Source organism: Opisthorchis viverrini (genome assembly GCF_000715545.1).
Source record: "Opisthorchis viverrini unplaced genomic scaffold opera_v5_64, whole genome shotgun sequence".
Classification (NCBI taxonomy): domain Eukaryota; kingdom Metazoa; phylum Platyhelminthes; class Trematoda; order Opisthorchiida; family Opisthorchiidae; genus Opisthorchis; species Opisthorchis viverrini.
In genome coordinates this window covers 1,481,450-1,496,066 of record NW_008751720.1, presented here as the reverse complement: position 1 = coordinate 1,496,066, position 14,617 = coordinate 1,481,450, and the positions used below count along the sequence as shown (strand labels likewise).

At 44.3% G+C, this 14,617-nt stretch overlaps 1 protein-coding gene across 1 annotated transcript in view; it reads right to left on the bottom strand.

Annotated features, from left to right (window-relative positions):
* T265_04100 (hypothetical protein) overlaps positions 1–14,617 on the bottom strand; it is a gene marked incomplete at both ends in the record, with an annotated part of 73,556 nt that overhangs the window by 6,973 nt on the left and 51,966 nt on the right. Inside the window, 3 exons of the mRNA XM_009168746.1 lie at positions 8,176–8,308; positions 9,093–9,585; positions 11,761–11,835. Of these exons, the coding sequence (XP_009167010.1) occupies positions 8,176–8,308; positions 9,093–9,585; positions 11,761–11,835 (701 nt within the window). The remainder of the gene's footprint in view (positions 1–8,175; positions 8,309–9,092; positions 9,586–11,760; positions 11,836–14,617) is intronic.

Below are 14,617 nucleotides of genomic sequence, written 5' to 3'. Positions count from 1 at the left end.
ACATATGAGTAACGAAAGGCCAAAAGTGCCAACAAAAGCAATCGACAATTTCCAGTAAATGCAAGAATACTAGAGCATTCGTAATGCACTACTCATAAGGTTACTGAAAACTCCTCGACAGCCCATGACCAGTTTTACCCCTCTCGGGGCTCATCAGGTAGGCGCAGTCCCCGGGTTTCTGTCAACCTTACGTGCTCACTTGAAACCAAATTGCACGAAACATGAGGCGGCCTGGTACAGCACATTCAGCCTGCCTGGAACATCAGATCCAGCTGGATTCGTTTGCAAATGAGTGTATGTCGCTAATACTCAAGCATCATTTTTGAACACGTGCGGACAGGAAACGGTCAAAATGGGCGCGAACAAGTTGTAGACTAACTACATTGTACCAGATTTAAACCCATCCCTCTTTCCTGGACTTTTAACATTTGAAAGACATTCATTTTTGGCGTAATGTATACCATAGCTTGGACGGAGCAAAACTAGGTTGTATCAAGATGGTGAATGAGCTTCGCAGGACATGATGGGTTCAATTCAAACGTGGTGTTTGGCAACGTTGAAAGGAGTGTGTCTGATCAGACAGAACCGACTCTTTAGGAAGCAGGATAGAGTAACCCGATGACTTTCGGACAGAGTAGCGCGGCACTGCACCAACGAATCCGTTGCTTCGTGCTAGAACAAGGAGAACCGCATTGTTCTTTGAAAATTATAAAATCGTATATTACACAATCGGTTGCGTAACTTGCCAAACACTCGCGCCATCATTTTCTCACATGTTAAGGGGAGAAATTTCGTTGGGTGACTCATACTCAGTACGTGAACATAATGTGATTTTGGTCGAAACTGTCGATGAAAAAATGGTTTTTATTGTGAAAATAAACATATAATTGGGTGATTCCCTAATCTGACGCCAGCGTGACTAGCGGAGATGGCAAAATAAATTTTTGATTCACAAGCAGCATAGCAACGGGCAGTTATTCCGGCGGTGAAAAAAAATGGTTTTTATTGTGGAAATAAACATATAATTGGGTGATTCCCTAATCTGACGCCAGTGTGACTAGCGGAGATGGCAAAACAAATTTTTGATTCACAAGCAGCATAGCAACGGGCAGTTATTCCGGCGGTGAATCGATTAGAGCATGGTCCTATCATAACAGACCCGTACATCCCTTCGAAAAATGGTCACATATTGGTCTCCACCGAAAACCTATGAACGACAATTAGAGCATCTTCCGTGTACAATTGGGGTAGGTGGATACAGCAATCCTCCTATCGAGAGCCCCTCCCTGCAGCAAACTCCTCTTCCATGTGGTCACGTGGCTGTATATGGCATCCGTTAAAATATTGTTCCATGGTTTACCAGAGCACTACGATGGGATTCACTTGGTTCAGTCCAGATATGGCCTGATACGTATCGTTTTAATTTGGGCTCACCAGGTGGGCGTAGTGCGTTCTCCGCAAAGACCGACGGTCATTCAGACAAATCCAAGTGTAAGATTTGATCATTCAAAGTCCTTATAGAATAGCATACCGAATCGCGTAGTCTCCTGGAGAAAACTAACGAGCGGCTAATGACACAGTAACCTAAAGACAAGCCTGTTGTTACAGTTTGCTCGACATGACCGCTTCCTTGCTTTTTCAAGCACCTATATTCAGAATCTGATCTTTGCGCATCTCACGAATGGAATAGATTTTGCGAGAAATCGAGTAACCGCATAATTCAGGTGTTGGTAGAATGAAATCGTGAGCGAATGAACTAGTGGTGACACGCTCACCTCGCATATCAGCTGTGTGAAGTTCGCAGCCCAATATGTTCACTACAAAACCGATGCTTGGAGGTCCTGGTAACCTCAAGGAGGTCTGGGCAACCTCCCCATTTCATCAGACTTCGAGTGCAGAAACAAGTCAGTTGAACGTGTGAATAAAGTAATGGTTGTGTGATGTTGGATGACGTAATGAACCGAAATAAACATTGTAGCTAGCCACTGAGACTTCCCCCCTGCCGATAAAGGTGCGCATTCGTACGTGGATGTGATGGAGCCTAACCGTATGTTACTCCGCTCAGCGGGCTACCAAAAAAATCGCTCCATAGCTAGTCCTTGAATCACACTGTGTGAAGTCAATGGAGAACAGTCTCAGTGAAGTCGATTTAAGTAGGGTGCCCATAGAGGTGCCCAGTCTAATGTGTACAAGTGCAGAGCTGATTTGTCCGAGTTGTTCATCTTTCTTGAACATTACTCATGAACGTGTAATACTCTGTTGAGGCACAGCTGTACATCAGGAGCCAGCATAAATTTGTTAGTTAGGAATACTTCTTGATGTTGAAAGGATCCGAAAGTACACCGAAAAGTACATCTAGGCACCTTTCGCATGAGCAGTAAGTCCAAAAATGGTTCTTCCTAAGAGGAAAACGCGTACGAACCGATTTACTGTATTCCCCCGTTTATCGATAGAACTAAGTTTGTCTCTAAGGCACCTGTTTTTGTTGGTAACTCCTAACAGTACTCTGTTTGGGTCTCGCAAAGACCGCTCCTCTTCTGTCGTTGTCTCCCCGGACCTCTGGTTTCAGTTGCATGCGTACAACACGCAATGTTCTACCTAATGGGTCTAACTAACGAGTAGACAACATTCACATTGAAATTGATATAATTTTTCTATACATCACTATTTCACTCCCTCTTTCTGGCGAACCAACGTGGCACGCTAGCAAAAGACGAACTTTGTGTTTTGTTTCTCTGTCCGCGTGACCAACTTTGTGAATTATTTGCCTGGTATTTGTTTATGTAGATGCTGTGCGATGCAAAAACTCCATACGCTACATGGTTTTCTTTCTGGGTACTCTTCAAGTTGACGTGTCCCAGTAATTCAAAGAATAAATTGTGTTCCATAAAATTAACGCGGTGACTCGGGAAGTATTTTGAAGTGCCTTGATAGTAATCTAGAAATGGCTGGTTGTCAAGTTAAGGTGTCTTGACAAGCGTGTTTTTAAGGGACTGATGAAACCAACTCCGTACACGTATATCTTTGTAATGTACTACTCATGAGGTTGTTGAAAATCCATCCTTATCCAACCTTATGAGTAGTANGGGTTCCAGGTGAGTCTGTCGAAAGAACCAAATTAGTTTGCAAATGAGTGTCTATTCGCCGACTCCGTACAACTTTACCTGACGTGAGTTCAACGTTGGCAAGCGTGTTTTTAAGCGTAAAATGAATAATTCTTTCTTTGTAATATACTACTCATAGGGCTGCTGAAAATCCATCGACAACCCACGACCGGTTTCGCCCTTCTTGGGGCTCATCAGGTAGGCGCAGTCCCCGGGTTTCCGTCAACTGTATGTTCTACTTGAAAACAAATTGCACGAGATTAGCGAATATACACTCATTTGCAAACTAATTCTTTCATCCGTCGTAGCGGTAACACGCTAGAAATGCATTTGATTACCAGTGGATATCCACACAACCAACAAAGGCTTGCTACCCGTAGGACTGACTGACTGGCAAGTCCTACGAGGCTAAGTAAACGACGGACACAGTTGCGGCAGTTCGTTGAACTTCTTTCGATCCTTTACTCAAACTTTAATACGCCTACCTTTTCAGACGTGAAACTTTGGGTCCTCACAGAGGGCACTGGTTGATCGTTGGTAATAACACATCACCGTGCAGTCAGACAAACGAGGTTCAAACCACAGCGCGGCAGAGGGCTTGCACGACCAGCGCCTAACTGCTATGCCACCCGAAGGTTGCATGAGGGCTAGGATACTGCCACGTTGCCCAAGCCTAGGCAGGGAAGTCGAGAGGCAGACGTCGGGTTCGAACCACCATGGAACTTCCGGTTAGTAAATTCGTGCCCTAACCACTTGGGCCATCTTACCCCCGGGCCCTACCAATGGGTGAACTTCGGTGCAGTTTGCCTTAGATGATGACGAACCACAGTTATTTGCGACCGATTTAGTTTGCATTTGAACTTACTTCCTCAATTGCGTACAGTTTGGTGTTCAGTCGCAACACAAGTTTGACGGAAACTTGGGGGCCGCGCTTACGGATGAGTCCTAAGAAAGGCTAATCGCATCGCATGCGTTCTGCACCTCAACTTTGAACATTTCCACGGGGAACAGGTGCTTTCAGCAGCTCTAATCAAAATGAGATAGAACCTCACCCGACGTCGGTGCTCCAGACGTTTAATATTGTTGTATATCAAAACGTATACCAAGTTGCATGGTGGCCGATAACTCGCTGATTTAGGACACAAGACCCAGTGATTTGCCAAATCCTGCTTAACTTAGACATGGACCACTAAGTACGATCGGTTGACACCAAGACGTGTCTCTCTTGGACCAACCGAGGCAGCGACAAGTTATCGTGCGGTACTAAATTATCGACGAAGTCAGTCTGACAAGCGACCACAAAGAGAACCAAAAGGTTGTTTCTTGGAGGAAACTAATCACAAGATTATTGAAGACTCTTTGACAGTCCTTCTTGGGGCTCATCGCGTAGATGCCGTCTCCGAGTTTCCGTCAACCTTATGTTCTCCTTGAACCCAAATTGGAGAGATCTAGACAAATAAATTCATTTGCATATCGATCTGGTTTTGAAGGGAGACTCAACTGAATCCCTCGTTTATGATATTCTACAACTGCACACAGGCCGCCTCATTTTTCAGTTGGCACGATATTCTAGATATTGCAATGCACTGTACGAAATTCGCGGAATAAACTCATAAGGTGCTTTTTTGCGATTCTGTGACTTTTGTTTCCTTGAGCAGGGATTGCAACGAAAAAATGCATTAACCCTAGAAATTGTCTCCATCATGGATGTGTTTTGTTTCCTTGGGAGGGAAAGAGGTTGTGTGCGGTGTCAGTTTTGCTTCTGTTTGGTGTCCATTTGGTGGAAAACGTTCCCAAACATGAGCATGTTTCTGGTTCACCGTCCAGTCCCGAGTACGCCGAGTAACTCTGTAATCCGAGTACTAACTTGGTGTGAGACTCAAGCAAAACGAAAGAACTCTCCATCTATGGAGGTTCATTAAAGAAGTTGGCTGTCGCAGAATTTCCTCGACACTTTGATATTTTTTTGTTGAATTTAAAGTTTTTTCCACAACCTTCAAAATAGAAAACCTACTTTTCGAAGTTGCTGCCTGAAAAAACAGATAGATAACAAAACCTGAGGAATACACTCATTTGCAAATCAATTTGGTTTTCACGAGAGACTCAACTGAATCTCTCGTTTATTATATTCTACAACTGAATGTGCTGCACACAGGCCGCCTCATGATTCAGTTGGCACGATATTCGAGATATCGCAGTATATTTTCATGAAGGAAACTACTCAGGTTCTCGAAAAATCTTCGACAGTCCACGACGCGTTTCGCTCGTCATGAGGCATAGTAGGTAGGCTCAGGTCATGAGATTGCCTTGACTCCATGTCTTAGGTGGACCCAAAATGCACCAAATTTAGCAATCTCCAAGAAGGACGAAACCGGTCGTGGGCTGTCAAAGATTTTTCAGCAAGCTTGTGAGTAGTTTCCTTTGTGAGAGCATCCAAAACTATTTCTCATATTTGTTGAATTTGTTGAGTCCACGTTCAGCAGCCACTGAAAATATCAGCTGCCGATCGATAATAATGGGAAGACGCAGCAATCTGCGGTGAAGGTGTTGGCCATGAGGTGTTTGTGTACGACGGTGTCCGTAATTCCCTCCCCATGTCTAGCTGCCTCATTGCGAAGCTTGGTCAGCCTTCGAACTCTCGAAACTGACCCCTTGTCACTTTGTTTGAGTAGATTCGCATTTAACACTGGAACAAAGAACTCGACTAGTCTCACGAAATTCGAAGCCTAGACACCCGTTATTTTTCGGATTTCAGTTTGGAACGTTCTAGACCCACCGATTTGTCCTGAATATTCTCCATCGATCAGTGGTAAATTAGCTGCTTGTTCCCAAAGTTTGGTTCCGAAGCGCCGATTCTCCGCAGCCTTCATGGTTTTGTGAGTTACAATACTGTTTACGCCAACTTGACCTTTGTCACTCCTTGGTTTTACCGTTTGTTCGCGGGGTTCATTGGGGGTCCCACCTTTGAGGACTACACAGATCAAGCTGTGGGTCATATGGAGAGCCCAACCGATGTGGTATAAGCCCCTAACCCGATCGACCAGACGCGTCGATGGCATGATATATTCACTCACGGTACAATTCGGCTTATGTCTATACATCAATACATCATTCATCAACTGTAGCGCTATGGGACCCGTGCACTCAGTGGTTCTAAACCAGCCAACTAGAATACAGGCAATAGAAGTGCACAGAAGTTAAAAGTGTAGAATGAGCATCCCGAAAATATGGTTGATATTGCGTGTTTCTAGGCAACCTGGCGGACGAACTGTCCGAACAATCTTTCCGGGTTGTCAACAAATCGAAGCCTTCTTTCAATACCGATCAAGCAGTACAAATGAAGCTGGAAATAGGATAACTGACCGGCCCACTCACGACACGATTGGCTTTGTGAACCGCGATTTCACCAGACCAATCTAGAGTTTCTTGTCCGTATACACCAGAGTTGAGGTGCACTAAGAGCATTTTTATTGAAAATCATATGCGTGACTTTTTACCCACAGCATGCGCCGGCGTGGTATTTTGATGGATTACTGTGTCGATGAGACTCGTGCCTCAAGAACTTTAACAACAGTTTCAAAGCTATTTTGTGAGTCTCCAACGGGTTTTCCCTGTTGAAGTCATTTTGAAGCATTTGGGTGGGAAACAACACGAGCTGTCATGTTTGTGGAATCGTTTCTGGTGGCGATCTTGATCGTGAAGTTCAGTATCATTACCATAAAATCGGCCTTCAAGCTCTATACCCCAAAATTGAGTTCAGTATACGGAGATCTCAATACACTCTTAGATAAGATATAATTTTTTGTCCTGGGGAGTGTCGCGCACTTAAAATTTACGGTACAGTTGGAGTAACATGCTCTGAGGTATCCCAGTTTTAACGCAACTCCCTAGAGAGAGAGCAATGTTTACCACACAATCAATGTGTTTGTTGTAGACCAATGAACTTTTCTTCAGCTCACTCGGTGTAAGTGTAATTCAAGATGCACCGTGATGGCTGTTAGCTAAGAGGACCAAGACTGCTCCAACCAGAAATCTCAACTGTATTTTTAACCCAGATTGGTTCATTAATCCCAAATTAGTGACAAATGTATCACCCGCTGACGACGGTCATCATACCATGTTATTCTTTCTTGACTCTGATCGAAATGTGTTGTTCACGCCTTGACGGTTGTCTTGGCTAACACCATAACCGTACCCCAGTAATTGCAGATGCATAGTCAACCGTTGTTGCTGCGTACAGAAATCCACCCCCACTGGACTTTAATCTATCGTCTAGGACCTGTAACAAGATCCATTCTGCGTGAATGCTCGTATTCGCGTTCGCCGGGGCCTGTAATACCGATGTTGCAGTTCGGCAGTTTGGTTAGAGAGAACATAAAATCCCGCGAATGTCATTCATAGTAAGTGCAATTCGAAAGAGCGAGTATCAGTTGCTCACCACGGAGCTCCAAAGATTTAACTGGTGGTCAGAACTGTCTTCATCTCAATTTCAGGGGAGCTTTCTGGGTCGAATCATATTTCATCACAAGGTCAAGAAGTTTTAAGTAAAACTTGTCAAAATACTAGAAGGTACATTTATTTGGAATGTGCCTGGCGCCACCATCGATCGCAAGGAATCCGTTAGAAACTCGTTTGGACCTCAACTTAGCAAAAATGTAATATACAAATGATGGCAGAACAATCCTTAGTTGGTTCTTTTTTCGTCTCAAACTGAGTTATCCCTATTTGTCGGAGACAAACTGCAAACCAACGTGAGTTTCCGCATATCTGTCTGTATTCCTGTCGTCTCTAACTTAAGAGAGACTGCAGCCGTCACGCATTCTGTCAGCCACTTTGAATCTGTGTGGTCGCATTTACAGTCCCTCACCAACCCCAATGTTTCTGTGGTCGTGTTACTCCAATTCTTTGCAATAATTGTCCACTCCATGCAGAAATAAACGGTCTCCAGCCTCACTGTACCCAGTTCAGAGTTTTGAGCAAGTAACCTCAAGAACAAGGTGCGACTAAAAGTTGAATCCTTCATGTACTAATCTGCGGTTTTCCGAAAAAAATCGAAGCACATTTTGCTCACCTTGAATCATTGGATCAGACTGAAATTTGGTTTTCAGACTGTGAATATACCGCGAACAGAAATCCTTGCAAAGTTCATTCACTTTGTGCAACTCCAGTAGATGTATTCGGAGAACTTGAATGGCCTTGACGATCTGGAGAGGAAGAAAAGTGGAGAAGGTGTCAAGATGGAACCCCAACAAGTGGAATGAGACCCTCTGTCGTGCTTTTATCCAGCTCATTTCTGCATGATAAATCGAGCGGACAAACCAGCAACCGAAAAAAGCGTCCGAGCTGTAACATTATGATGCTGGTATATGCAAGGCTATTCGCCCTGGGTTGATCAGATTTAATTTTTCACCATTACACATATTTTCGATGATAACCATTGACAGCCCTCGTCTTTCTTGGAGATCATCGGGTAGGCGTAATCTCCAAATTTCGAAGAAGTTTGTACGTATGTTTCGATGTACATTCAGTTGTGAACTTCAAATACGGGAGACTCAGCTATAATCCACAGCTAAAATCTCTTGTCTGTGGTCATTTCTGTGCAAAGACGAATGCTATAAACAACAATATTTGCCTCGACATAAAATACTACTCAAAATGTCGCTGAAAATCATCTACATGTCCACACCCTGTTTCGTTCCTCTTGGGGTTTTACCAGATAGACCTCGTCCTTGTATTGCTTCTTAGACTTTTTCAGACCAACTTGGAGAAAGACATATCCATGGGTGAGAAAACTACAATCGAATGTCAGTAGTCCGGTATTCCTATAAACAGTCTGTAAGATTAACAAGCGAAGTCAACGAGAATGCCTCGTTCGCGCTTTTGCACCTGCGACGATTCAACGAAGATGATACTAAGCACTGGAGTTACAACCAAAGTGACTAAAAAACATGCACTCTACCAAACACTAGTTCTTCAACCATGACTCACTAGCTCATCCAGTTCACGGTCGTTTACAAACACATTCAATTTCCGATCCTCTTCAAATGGTCCCGAATCCAGCCCTGGACCCATTGGGTCATGAGGATAGTCCACATCCATCAGGCTATTTGACTTGTCTGCGGACTCCTTTGTCTTATCTCCTCGGCATTCTCGAGAATGCGGCCGCATATTTTTGTTGCCTCCCAACAACTCGCCTGCTCCATTCTGTTTGTACCTACTGCCGGCTCTCGTGAGACGACCGCCAGTGACACCGCTCGAGATAGTATTGTTGTATGGATGCTGGTCGGTGAAGGTGCTGGGATAGTAGTCCTTGTCTTTTAGCTTCGATTTGATTAGATCGGCATCTTCCATTTCAAACTGCCGTTGTACGTAGGTACGAAGCTCTTCGGTGAATGCGTCCAGTGGGGGAGGGGAATCTGGTCTGGCTGAGGCAAGTTCGCATTGTTGCAGTAATGCCGCCAGAAGAGGATAGAGTGGGTGGCTATACAAGACGATGGAAAAGGAGATAACGGTGAACGGAGAGCATAACCGACGTAGGAGCATGGGATGTACAGTGAATGATTCTCAAGCCTATCAATCGGTGACGGCTTCCTAGGTAGACTGGATGAATAAGGGATCCGGTGCTATCGAGAAATACACCAATTTGCAAATCAGTTTGGTTCTCACGCAGTATATTTTCATGAAGGAAACTACCCACAAGGTTGCTGAAAACTCTTCAACAGCCCACGACCGGTTTCGCCCAAATTGAGGCTCATCAGCAACCTTCTGAGTAGTTTCCTTTATGAAAATATACTGCGATATCTCGAATATCGAGCAAACTGAATCATGAGGCGGCCTGTGTGCAACACATTCGGTTGTAGAATACCATAAACGAGAGATTCAGTTGAGTCTTTCGTGAAAACCAAATTGATTTTCAAATGAGTGTATTTCTCGAAAACAGTCCAATTTGGGTTCAAGTAAAACATAAGGTTGACGGAAACTCGAGGACTGTCTCTATCTGATGAGCCACAAGAAGGGCGAAACCGGTCGTGGGCTGTCGAAGAATGTTCAGAAACCTTGTGAGTAGTCTCCTTTATAGATCTAATGCTAACCTATCACAAGCATGCTAAGGCCCCTAAACCTCCAGGAGCTCAATCAGACATTCTAGAAAGAAACTGTCATTATGACCGCCACTAAAATTGGTTAGATGTCACTTCTTGCAATAACTTCAGCCAAACTCATGGGGACCCAATACACTACTCGTAGGGTTGCTGAAAACATTTCGACAGTACACAACTGGTTTCGTCCGCCTTGGGGCCATCAGGTAGGTGCAACCCCTAAGGTTCCGTCAGCCTTATGTCCAAAGTGAATCCAAATTAAACAAATACACTCATTTGCATATAAATTTGGTTTTGACGAGAGACTCACCTGAAAACAGGATGGCACCAGCTACATCCAAACTCTTCATGGTCTCATTTACACCCTTTGTCAACTCAAACATCGTCTACCTCGCAGTTTGTTATTCAAAATAAGGCACGAAGAACAACACTGATGGTGCTGAATGGTTTTCGTGACCTCGCCATGAATTCGTCGATGTCTTCCTATGCCAGACATCGGTGATCAAAAACCTCAGATCATCTGACCTGAGAATTTATGCCTCACAACAAAGCCCTTATTACTATAGGCCGGTGCACGTGACCCCTAAGACTGAGTGACATGCCTTTAAAGCATCCCTCCAAACATATGTGATGAGAAATTGCATCTATCAAATACAGGTGCAACTGCACTCACGTACTTTCATCTATTGGGTCCGGTACTTAATTTGTGACATTAAAAGTTATGTATTACGGGCGACAAGGTGAGCAGTTGTACGTACGAAGCAGCTCAGTTGGCCGAAAAATCTGTTCCAGATGGAAATTTGGCAGCCAAGTGAGTGCCGGACTTAAGTGATCTTGTCGAGAGTGGACGATAAGTTTTGGAGCGACAGCTGATTGGCTTAGTTCAAAGTGGAGCTCGTTAAGATTTATTGTCATTGTTAGGAAAATCGATAGAAATAGTCTTACCGCTCTGACCATGGTCCGCTTTGCACCTCATCACTTTGGTTTCGTATTAAGGTGCGTTTATGCAAACTGAGTAGGAGTTATGAAATAACTTGATCAACAGAATCGGGGGACGAGATGGCTCAGTGGTTAGAGTGCAAATTTACTGACCAGATGGTCCGTGGTTCGAACCCGACCTCTGCCTCTCGACTTCCTCTGTCTGGGCTTGGGCAACCTGGCAGTATCTCAGCCCTTGCATTTCCTTCTGGTGACAGGGCAGCTAGGCACCAAAAGGGTTCTGCAGCTCAACTGAACGACCAACAGAATCAGACCATAAGGATCAAAAGCCAAAAGTACATATTTTCAGGGGCGATGAGTTCGCAGAAGACCCCTAGCTAGAAGTAGTTACGCGATTGAATCACAATTCACATCTCCGGTCAAACGCGCAACCTATTTTTGTTTGCTAGTCAACTGTCAAGAGGTTGATAGCCCAGTCAAATGGACCACAATACTTGAATCTTTCCACTGTGTCCTATTTAACTGCCAGCTAAAGTCCTGTGTGAATAGGCTGGGATATGACCTCTACTGATGGTAATTCTATTTTAGTTTTATGAAATCCCGTTGTTCTGCATACTCACTTCACAATGGTTTTCTTGTCAGCATCCAGTTCGGGGTCATTTTGTTGAAGTTGCTGGTTTGTGACAATCGGAAAACTACACGGAACAAAAGAGGAAAAAGGATTGAATATTTGTTGTTAGATCGATAAAAAATACGGTTTTAAATTTTTACACCTGTCTTCCTCTGAAAAAGACCACTCTTCGTTGGTCCCCTTGGGGCGGGCTTCAGTGATAAACTCCTTCACAGAAAAGAACATTTAGACGATTCATGACCATCTTCTCAAGGGGTTTTTTTCCAGAGAAACGTGTGAACAAAGTTTCGACCGTTTTCAACCCATATACATGGTCGTCTTGAGATGCTAACGGTAAATAGGGTAAAGTTGCACGCAGGTAACCTGCGCACACCTAGCAGTCAGTTACTCACTCGCAGCTTAGAAGCACTATAAAGTGGTGCGTAATCCCCTCCAATCTTAGATCAGAATTTCGATACAGATCAGTGGGAAAGGGTAATTAAATAGTTTTCAGTGGCACACACCACGGCTACGCCCACCTGTTGCGCTGGTTGTGTTTACGAATTGTCAAGACCGCTCCAATGGGGACCTCATTTTCGCGTGAATTCTGCCTTGCCAAAACCGTTGTGATTTGCCAAGATCAACCGTGCAGCTGTTCCACGTAATTAGCTGCTCAGCTGTTCTGGCGACTTAGGCTAACTGGTACAATTATTGTCTGTACCGCTGCGAAAATTTACCATTCACTACGCGCTCCACCGTCCGTCCGTCCGTCCGCGAAGCGACCACGGAGCGTGCGAGTGATAGAGATGGAAAGAGCATGAGATACCTGAACAAGATAATCGACCCATACAAAACCTAAATGATTGACAGGACTAAACAGAAGCCAGCAGCGTGCGCATACACACCGACCAAGATGGAACAAGATACGCGAACGAGAAAGCGCCCGCACGCGCGGACACAAAAACGGAATGATCGTGCCCGCATCATACAATTCTTCGCTTCCTTTTCCCTTTCTTGTTCACATTCCGCGCGCTTGTTTCACCATCCCGGCGGAGATCACAAAACACAAAGCGCGCGCTGAGGGGAGTGCGTACACGCAAACACGTTCAAATATGTACGCAGTCGGGCGGGTTGGCGCGTATGCGTGCGCGCGCACTTCCTGTTCTGTAGGCGTCAGCTGTTTTGTGAAAATTACAGTTCGTGGTCCTTCACAATCATTGTCAATGTTACTACATTGGCGTACTCCGAGATGATCAGATATTCTTATGACCATACTTGAGCTACTGTCGTTTCACAATTATGAAGAGGTGTTCAGAATGGTTTGAAGTGGTTTGTACAACAAAAACAACAACAACAACAACAACAACAACAAAAGTTTTTGTTTTACTAAACTGACCCTGTCAAGGCGGATGGTTCCAATGTTGTAGTGAGGAAATACGCTTTTTACCGAGTCTATCGATAGGATGACTGTTGATTTTGATCGGCTTTAGTCATGAGGTCCTCAGAGGATGACAGTCAACTAGTCAACAACTTAGGTTTACAGAGGTACTTATCTCAGGTCATCGAATTTCCCATTTGTTTTTGCGTACTTTTAAAGACTCAGTAAATGTACATTGGGATACATTGAGTAATGCTGCATCCCTTCCAGTTTCTTGTGCTCATGTTAGACTAAATCGAAGAGGATTGAGGACGGAAGCGTCACCTTTTGAATCAACAGTTTGGGTTGGACAAAAGATCACAAAACACCGATTTGAAGGTACACTGCGTACGCTGACTGTGTTTTGACTCGGCCATACGAGTAGGTTGATTCGATTTCTATGTTAGATTTATACCGTATACGTTGTAGTATGTTGTACTGTTCTGAATCGTACCTTATTTTCTTCGTATCCCGTGCTATTTCGGATATTCCGGAGTGTTAGGCTTACAACGGAAGGGAGTCCAGACCTGGCTGAATAGTGATTCGCACCAGACAACTGTATGTATGTGATGTGGTCGACCAGACTACCTTTCGCCTACATTGTGGGTTTCATCTATTCAATTCTAATCATTCAGATCGAGAATTACGAACCAGCAGCTTGGTATACTGATGGTTTCGGAATCTACCTTTCCCATTCACACACTCCGGTCTTAGTTCCTCCGGTTTACATCGGGTAGAGGGCATATAGCCGACTACCCACATGGCTCAGTGCACGTGACATTACTTTCTGTAGACGAGGGTCCGTCGGCATGGATCGATGTGATGAGCCAATCCTAGAACGTGTACTAACTTACCATATACGTACAGCCATACCTCTAATTCACTAGAAGATCGCTGAGAAATGGCACACTTTACACTACTGGTGTTTTTGGTCGTTCCACGGATGCCTTATAGGATCTTATTCGAAAACAATGCTGAATAGCCTAAAGAACTGACACACTAGACCAGAGGAACGCATTGGATGCGGCCTTCAGTAGTCACATGTGGACGGAGCGTACTATCGCACAGGCAGTGGCTGACAAATCACCTATGTTGCTTAGGAAAGAAGCTCTAGGATACCGTGAATGTTACGAGGACATAAATTACCTCTTCCGAAGCAGAAACAACAGCACAGGAACCGTGCGACCTAGGAAGACGTTTTGGCAACCGATTCCGCATATACCACTTACAAAGGCATCCACTTGAACTAGTTGTCATGTTTGCAGTCGCCACACACAAACATATGAAAGGTGTACGAACCAAACTCTACCATAATTCACAGTTTACATGTAAATCAGTGAAACATATACCGATAGAGAAATCCAGTATCTACTCTTAAAAATAATTACCAATAAAGGTGCGTACGCGTGTAACGGTGGGTACTACTGACTGGGCATGCGAGTAGTATGTG